We start from the raw sequence: 9,178 nt of genomic DNA, 5'->3' as shown, positions 1-9,178 counted from the left end.
GATAATGGGTTTTGTAGCTCTCTCAGCTACTGTTCAATGGCCTTGTTTGCTTAGAAATACATTTAAAACTGGAATTTCTCTCTCTCATTTCCCTTACTATTATTTGTGACGCCAATGAGCATGTCACAAAGTGCTCAGTCAGCCGAGGCCCGATTCTCAATTTTTCCTGATTGTCGCCATCTTCCTGAAAGCCCGGCTTTTTCTTTCGTCATTAATATTGAAACCCAATCAGAAAGGGCTCAAAGTGGCATGACAGTGTGTTTGCCACTTCGAGCTGACATTTTCCGACCACAGATGAGTGGGCCTCTATGCATTTCCTTCAGTACCCCACATGCTTACAGGGCACCCAAACCAAAGAAAATATGCATTTCTCACACGAATACTGGCTCACCTCAAAATGATGGCCATAGTTTTACAGAATTCGGTTCCTTGCAGCAGATGGTAGCAAGTTGGCTCTTGTTGGGTTCAAGTGCAAGACCGTGAACTTCCAGCAAGGTGTTGCAGTGCGCGCCTGTGTGTGGTGCAAAAGGTCACACACTAGCTTGGGGCTCCACTCAATGCTTGTTCTCGATGCCTTCAAGTGCCACTTAGACCAACGTGTCAAAGACGATTGCAGCTTGCTACACCAACGTTGCGATACCAGATGGAATGGCCTTTCAACTACAGCCACTGTACGCATACATTAACAAGCCAGCAAAGGGCTGCATTTGGGCCCTCTACAGTGAGTGGCTAATGAATGACAGCCACATTTTCACAGCCAGCAATTGGTTTGCACATACATGAAATGGTTTGCGCATGATAGGTATGAATTTTTTTCAGCAAAATTTCTATTCTAACGACTTCGTTCTCTCTATGTTCAACTGCATTATAGACCTGCAAGTTAGGCAAGCAAATAACCATCAGGCACGAAAGACACGATCAGACTGGCAGATGTTTCTTTATTTGGCAATATTGCAGATGTCACATTCTCTTCATACACCCTTTGGGCTGTCCAACTCTTGAAAGATATACAGGGGCAGCAGTGCTTTTCCCACATTCTCATATACCTAGACTTAATATTTTTTTAGCTTACCCTGCATAAGACCTCACATGGTGAAGGAGAGAAAAAAAAACACAGGCTGAACAAGACACACTTCTCAAGGAAAATATTTGGCAGAATGAAACAGCAACAGAGAGCAACCTTTCTTCAGAGCATGATGAATGCTTCGTATAACTTATGTACTTAGCTGTAAGTACCATTTTGCACTACACCAGGCTCCGAGAAAAAGAAGGTTTTACCACCCAACCAAAAGGTTGAAAGCAAGTTGCCCCTGGGAAAGCGAAATGACATTTTTTTTTGTCATCAGAAGAAAACCTAATACTGTACATTTCAGTAAACAAACAAAAGGACTTAGAAAAGTCGCCGCTCCTGTGTGTGTAGGTGTAAAATGGAACACAAATGCTTCCTAGTATACGCTCACACCATGGCCACTATGGCTCCAATCAGTTCCGAGCTCAGCTTCTACAATGGCAGTTGCCCATGCGAGACAAACCTGTCAGTCAATGCACCACATAGTAACTGCAAAGAAAACATTTCTGACATGGAAAATAGATCACAGGGGTTTCAGAACAAAAACAAATAAATAACCTTTCTCGCTGTACAAAAACAAATTGGCTAACAAAGTGGCTTAAGTAACTTCATCATTTGTCATGGCCAAAACGTGTCATGCTTGCAAACGAACCACACAAGATCTGTTCATGTTGAGAGTTGCCTTGCACCTGTCCAACTCGGCAACAACGCACAGCTTTCAAAAACGGAAAAATTGGGGGGAGAGGGAGAGAAGAGGGCGCAGGCAAAAACAAAGAAAAGGCTTGGCAACCACTAGACTACTCAGTATAGTACAACCTATTTACACTGAAAACTAGCACATCACATTGGGGCAATCAGCGAGCCACAAGAGTATGTCCCTACTTCCTGCCTAGCCTACGTGTCCCGCATTATTTTTGTATCTCAAAAAATCTCATTGACTGAAAAAAGAAAAAATAAAGTGAAAGAATTGGGAGGACTTCAGTTCCTGAAGACAGCAACTCGCTGCATTTTTTTAAAGAAAGGAGGGGACATCACATACATCTAGCTGCTGAACAGGACCACTTCTGGAGCAATAAAAGAAAAAAAAAAAGCAATTTAACACTGATATCACACACATCCTTTACACTTTCAGTTTTTAAGTGCAAATGTATGCTGCAAACCGGAAAACAAGGGAAGGGAGAAGAAAGGGGGGGGGGGGGGGGGCATACAGAATTTTTTTTTTTCAAGTTCCAAGGCAGTCTTTCCCTCCCTTAACGATTTAAAAAAAATGCGAGGAAGAAGGGGGCCCAATCTCAGCGACAAGATCATATGCTCTTACAGCTCAGGTGGAAAAGAGAAGGGCAAGCTGACACTGTCCACAATACCCTTGAGATCAGCTATTCTTCCTAAATTCTGTCACGCTGATGACTTGCAACAGCACCGGTCAGTGTGAGCTGCAGTGGAATCGAGTGTAACAGCACACTACGATGACATTGCAGCCAAAGAACGCCTCTCGTCCTCCGAAAGATCCAGCCCACTCTTCAGGGTACGGCGAACTGTGGGGTGGCAAAGGATTAAAAAAAAAAAAAAAAAGAAGAAGAAGAAGAAGAAAGAAAGAAAGAAAGAAAGAAAAGAAAGAAAGGAAGAGAAGAAAAGAAAAGGAAGAAAAAATATGTTAACCACATTGCCTTGTTTACATAATGCAACCACAGTGACAACTGCCACTCATAATAACAGTAACTAGACATACGTTAATAGTAATCTGGCAATAGTTTAAATACAAAGCAAATAATGATTTGTTTCAATAATTTCAAGGCAAATCGAATCACTTTGACCTGTATTTTGAATACAAAGGAAATAATGATTTGTTTCAAATACATAACTTCAACGCAAATACAGTAATCCCTCGTAAACTGAACTCGGATATCTCGAAATATTGGTTAAGTCAACACTTTTTCTCATTGTGCATTTACCTCCCATGGGTGCCATGTATTTGCCCCCCTTTATCTTGAAACGTCTTTAGGGGGACCACGGATATCTCGAAATGTTGACAGAGAGGACACAAGCAAAGTTCACTACAGGCAGCTGATAAGCTCTCCATTTGAAAGCTTAGCTCCCACTACGCGTTGAATGTGGTAGTGAACAGCAAATTTACACGGAGTACATGCTGTATGAGGCCGATATTCCAGTTACCAAAATGTTGTCCAAAGCCTACATTGTTGAGATAGCTGTGGATGATGCAGCTGATTATGCAGACGACGAGGTGCCTCGGGAAGTGCCTACAATGGCCGAAACAACGAAGATGCTGCGCCTGCTTCGAACAAGGTAGAATGCAGGGGTGGCGACCGATAATTGATGCGATGTACTGAGCAGCTCGAGAATGCTTTTCTGAGACCAGGTACGAACGCGAAATAGGCGAGCATCACACAGTTATTTCTTCCAAAATAAGAAAAATTTGTTTTTCCTGTGAATTGTTTTGCCTTTATTACAACAATTCCCCTCTGTAGTGGAGCTTTTGTTACCAGCACTAGCCCTTGTATCAGTGACCTGGCCACAAATTTTCGACATTCCGCTTAACTCGAAACTCCGCTCATCTCGAAATTTTAAGTGGATTTTACGACTTCCAAAATAACGAGGGATTACTGTAACTCGAAAAACTGAAGAACAGGAATGAGAACTCCATTGGGAATTTATTTTCATCAACCACACACGAGAGTCAATGCACGTTATTGACAAATGCATAAAGCAGATCTCAATCGCTTTGCATTTACTCCACTGAGAAATAGCTCCAAACTGGATTTGGATGCACAACACCATCATTGTCATCATCAAGAATGGCCGCCTCTGATTCGTCATCAACAAAGTGGCCACACGCAGGCGCATCACGCACCACGGCAGACTAAGTTGGAGCTCCTCTGGTTCTGCAATGCACCACTCGCAATGCAGGTCCTTTTCTGCTTTTGTTTATTTGTTAGGTCCGTGTGTCTGTCACAAAAACAGCTCCCCAACTAGTACACTGAAACCAAAACTATGACATTCGCTTACTCTGTCATCCGTGTGCCTTTTTTTGCGACATAATATGTTCTTAGGCTAATATCTCCAAGTTACACTCGTTGCGTGCACCAGTATGTGTGCGCTGTCAACCAATGACCCTGAAACCCTCAACACTGATTGGACAATGGCCTCAACGCTGATTAGTCAGCGATGTCAATGCTAGGCATGCCAAAATGCTGAATGGAAGAAAAATTATACTCGTGACTACATAAACTAATACTTTTGTGACTTGTCTTTATTACGGTGTAAAAAATATCAGGCAAATGTCAAGCAAAATAGTGTCGCGAATGGCGTACGTTTCACGCATGGAACACAACGGCTTAGCCATTTGCCATATTGTTCTTTTCATCTACTATTGTCATCCGCTCTGCATTTATTGAAGATGCCACACTAGTTGTCGCAGTAAGATGTTAACTCATGGTATTTGCTCGAATGCGAGTGCATAAACATGTTCTTGAATGATGCCTCCCTTATACCTGATATCAAAAGTTCAGAGTTTTTCACCCTGTGCACAAACAAACACATCCCGCTTTACGACAAGAAAAATGTCCCCAAAAGAGATTGTTTAGAGGGCACTCGTCCAATACCCCTAGGAAAGAGAAGAGGTCAGAGCACTGCCTTCCCTAAAGCTGATAAACGTCATGCTAGCAGGTATTGGCAGACTACAGTGATAGCTGCTGAGTTTGTAGATTTCATGTGCTGCTCACAAGAAATGAATAAAGCTAAAAGGTAAGCATTTTCTGCTCAGGAAAATGCTCCACCTGCACACTAGCTGTGCAGATGCAGCCACCCACCTGCCCCTGCCCATGTGACGTGGCGAGTGGGTGGCAGCATGGTGCTGCTTGTAGAGCACTGCACGGGCCCGGGCCGGCCCGAAAGCCCGGGCCCGACCCGGCCCGCGGGCCGGGCCGAGCCGCCCGAAGTCGATTATTGGCGGGCCCGGGCCGGGCCCGGGCCCGGGCTCAGTGGCACGGGCCCGGGCCGGGCTCGGGCTTGAATTCATAGCCCCGGCTATTAATAGTTCCGGCGTGAAGTGTAGAAAAGAGCATAAAATTGAATATTCTGAGTTTACTGTTACGCGCTTCTTTATGTTAGTTGTACACATTGTTTTAAAAACATGTTTTGCTAGGTCTGATAGTCACTATACTGTAATTTTATACACATTTCATGTACTGCATACACGTTTTATATTTGGGTGTATAACGTATGAAAGATACGGTTACAAGGAATGCCCTAGCGGGGAAGGAATTAAGACACCCTGGAGCTGTACACGTATGTCTATGTACGTGTGTTTTACGATGTCGAACCAATCTAAATGCGGCTGCCATGGCAGGAAATCAAACTCGCGTGCCAGAGAAGCGCCACCGCTTAACAACCACTGCAGGGAAAATATTTCAACGCACACACGTACTCGTGGATTCAAATGGGAGCAAAAAATCTCAGCAATACCAACTTGTGACTGAGACAACCACGTGAAATTGCCAAGAGTCTGGTCATCAAAGGTGATGGTGCCTGTCGTTTAAGAATACGAGCTATTATTACGCCGATGTGGCGTGAACTGCAGACGGTGTACGCTAAACTACGTGCACTTTTAAACGCTTATTTTTTGTGTTTCAATTCAGGACGTGCTTGTACAGACTAGATGCTCCATCTGATTTCCCGCTACGAAAACACTGGTCCAAATATAATAAACAAATTTTCTTCAGCGTCTAAGACCGGGCCTGGTCGCACACGCGCGGGCCCTCCCTAGGGTCAAAAATAAATGACCGGGCCCGGGCCGGGCCTGGGCTTGAAACGGTGGGCCCGGGCCAAGCCCGGGCTAAGTTCACTTATGAATTCCCGGGCCCGGGCCGGGCCCGGGCTCGGTGTCACGGGCCCGGGTCGGGCTGGGGCTTCACAAAGCGGGCCCGGGGCGGGCTCGGGCCTTAAAATCAGGCCCGTGCAGTGCTCTAGCTGCTTGCGAGCACAAACTGACACACGTAGCAGCAGCCACAGCTTGTCACTGCTTGCCAGATGGAACTCTTGGTGACACAAAGGTACACATTTGGAAACGCGGACAGCAGTGTGGAAAGAATTTTATTATGGATTCTCATGCGTGGTGTTAGTAAAAGCGACCACCAAATATCTGCTGCGGTACTAAGCCTAAAGTTCTCAACGTGAACCAGCCATGGAGGGACCTGGATGATTCGAGCCCTTTAAAACCGCCTCCATAGGCGTGTATCCCTCCCTATTAGTGCAAGAGTCAGGCCTGCAGCGTGCACTGGCTGGCGCATCATACCCTAGACTCATTTGCAGGTGCTTAACTTGTTTGGAAAAGGGCGCCTTTGATAAGGCCTCCTTGAATTCTCGTAAGAAAGGCTTTTGAAATGCATGGTGGCATTTTATATATGCTCACCCCTTCTTACAAAATGCCACCTTACAGCCTAAGTAAAGTCAGCTATGTGAACATGGGGCTTGTTCAAGTAACATAGGGGAAGTCACCAAGGAGGAGCGAGTTCCAGCAATAGAAAAACTCTCACGTGGGGTCACACAGCTACAAAGAAAAGCTATGCACCGTTACCATCTTTGAAAGCTTTTGGGGAGAAATGTGCTCTTGTGAGGGACTTGAGCAGGGCAGTACTCTTACCGACCATGAGGCTGGCAGTTTGTAGCCCAATATGAAGGCTGTCACTTAGAGACTCAATGTTGAAACTGGTTTGTTTACTCTAGGTGGTCTTTTGAACAACGTCAAATATCCCCCTTAATCTATGGTACAATGCTACACCAATGGCAGCATGTGGTTGTTTGCTGTTTTCACAATGCTTGCATTAAACAACATTTTTTAAGGGCACCACATATGTCGAATTTCTTTCAATCACTTCTGGTCAGATACAAACAACAGTGACTCAGGAGTGGTATGCAAGATCTTCAAAATTCTTTGTACCAGCACTAGCTCTGCTACCGTGCTGGTATACCCAATGGATAATAAAGCCCTTGGCCATTGTTGCTTGGATAACCCTTGATTTGCTACTTATGGTTTCACCGGTGCCACGAAAGCAGCTACATTAAGGTTCGTTAATTGATGCGAGTGCACCTTTGTTGTAAATTCAGATTTGCACACCAAACCCACTTGAAACTTCATAAATACACCTCTCGTGGCTGCAGATATACTTCACTGATATCCAGTCATCGTAACTTGTGAAGCTTGCTCGAGTGAAACATTTGTTCAGCCAATGTTTTCAATGCTTTACGATAACGCATGTGTCATGATACGCCACTTAGGTCAGGCACACTGGTGGTGTGTTGTCTCATTTTGCATGACAAAGCTGATAATTAAAGAAACCAACAAGAAGAAACGAACCACTACATACGTGATTTTCTATCGCCATAGCGAGCTTTCTTGCGAATGCGCGGTTCATTTCGTGCAGGCTGTGCTGTGGCTGTCTTGACAAGGCTTTCCAAGATCTCATCATCTGCATCGGTCAGGTTTTCATCTCGCGTTGGCGTGCTGTGGCGACCCAGAGTGCCTCCCGGAGCTGCAGCACAATGGATTATTTTTTAATAGCCACAGAATGCATAAAAGGACGCAGTGCTAAAGACTAACAGAGGGTGAAACAGACCCCCACCCCCACAGAAAAAGGACATCTCAGACTGTGCCTTCTATTCAAAGAAAATGAAAATAATTTTCTGCAAAATAATTTCTGCAAACTAAACGTAGAAGAACATCCCTTGTTCTGGTGCACATTACTTCTTAGGTAATTACTCCGTCAACTTTAAACAGCTGTGCTTGAAACATGCAAGTTGCTTTAATGAAGACGTGGCAAATCTTTAGCATACTGCCATGTGTGAAAGGGAAAGGGTCCTTGGCTGATAATAATTGCGCTAGCCCTGAAAAAGAAAAAGCTTCCTACCTTGAGTTACCCTCGGCCGAGCACGCATGCCAGGCACAGTTCCCCACTTTCCTCCCTTGGGCTCGTCCACATCCGAAGCCCCATTGCCAAGGAGCTGGCGCAGCTCTTGGTCAGCCTGCTGCTCTTTCGTCCTGAACTTGTCCATCTGCAGGATGGTGGACCACAGCCACTCAGTGAGGCCACTCCACAAATTTCAACTGAACACCAGTTTGCGAAAGGCTCAGGCCATTGCATGCCCTATTCCATTGTTTGAGGAGTGCTAGAGCTTTTCCTAAAGCTATGATGGCAAATGTTTATTGCTTGTGGTGGCAGAAGGTGAAGGTGACAGCACTGCAAAAACTGTGCCTGTGGCACTGTAGAAGCAATTGTAATGTGACAATTCATGCGTTCAGGGTGTGTACTTAAAGGGTGCATCTAGGAATATATCCTTTCGAAAGGTTATTAGAATGACACGGTTGGGTAGCATTATAGGCATAGTATTTGTGCCAAACCACAAGCGTCATCAGCCAGCAAGATGACTGTAATTCCCATTCCGTTATTAATGTAGAATACTAGTCCACTCAAACAGTTTAAAAAAAAAAGAAAAGGCGCTGCTCTTGGCAAGCTAAGAGAATTTTGAAATCTAGGTAAAGCAGGCCCAACTGCACCCTGTTACACCTTGGCTATGAGCCTACACTAGCATGTGAACACTTCTGGCAGGGCTGGATGGCGCCAGTGCATTCACATATCAACTGCATTACAGAACTGTGGCACCTATTATGGTTTCCCAACTTCAATACAACCAATTTACTGTATGCTTAGTGCTAGTGTGAAAATTAATTATTGCAACAGCCTTTTTTTTCCTCCATTTTGTACTGCCCAAAAGCGTTATGAACAAATGGGTGAGATAAGCTTCTTTCCTTACAATTATGTTCCACAATATTCACTGATAACTGCCTTTTTTACTTGGGGTGATATTGCTACACATGGGGGCTCTGATTAGGGTGACCACTTTCCTACCAGCAAAATGTGGGACACGATGACGAGGGGGCAAGGGGGGAAGGGGGGGGGGGGACATTTCAGCCCCCTTAACAGCACCCCCCCCCCCATTCCTATAACTTGTGTCACGACGTGGGCCACAATGGTGGGGTCATTTGATCACTGAGCTTCTTTCGAATGCGTCACTCCCCAGTTTAAGGCAATGTAC

General features: G+C 44.9%; 1 protein-coding gene across 1 annotated transcript in view; it reads right to left on the bottom strand.

Annotated features, from left to right (window-relative positions):
• Positions 1–914: 914 nt before the first annotated feature.
• The window catches only part of LOC144152528 (uncharacterized), a 277,204-nt gene continuing 268,940 nt past the window's right edge, over positions 915–9,178 (bottom strand). The window contains exons 27-29 of the mRNA XM_077683824.1: positions 7,993–8,137; positions 7,453–7,617; positions 915–2,604 (exon numbers count right to left, since the gene is read on the bottom strand). Of these exons, the coding sequence (XP_077539950.1) occupies positions 2,531–2,604; positions 7,453–7,617; positions 7,993–8,137 (384 nt within the window). The 3' untranslated portion in view covers positions 915–2,530. The remainder of the gene's footprint in view (positions 2,605–7,452; positions 7,618–7,992; positions 8,138–9,178) is intronic.

The sequence above is a fragment of the Haemaphysalis longicornis genome, unplaced genomic scaffold (genome assembly GCF_048455015.1).
Source record: "Haemaphysalis longicornis isolate Haplotype H1 unplaced genomic scaffold, Haemaphysalis longicornis Haplotype H1 scaffold_1, whole genome shotgun sequence".
Classification (NCBI taxonomy): Eukaryota; Metazoa; Arthropoda; class Arachnida; order Ixodida; family Ixodidae; genus Haemaphysalis; species Haemaphysalis longicornis.
The sequence above is the reverse complement of the archived record's forward strand: the minus strand, read 5'-3'. Positions and strand labels throughout refer to the sequence as shown.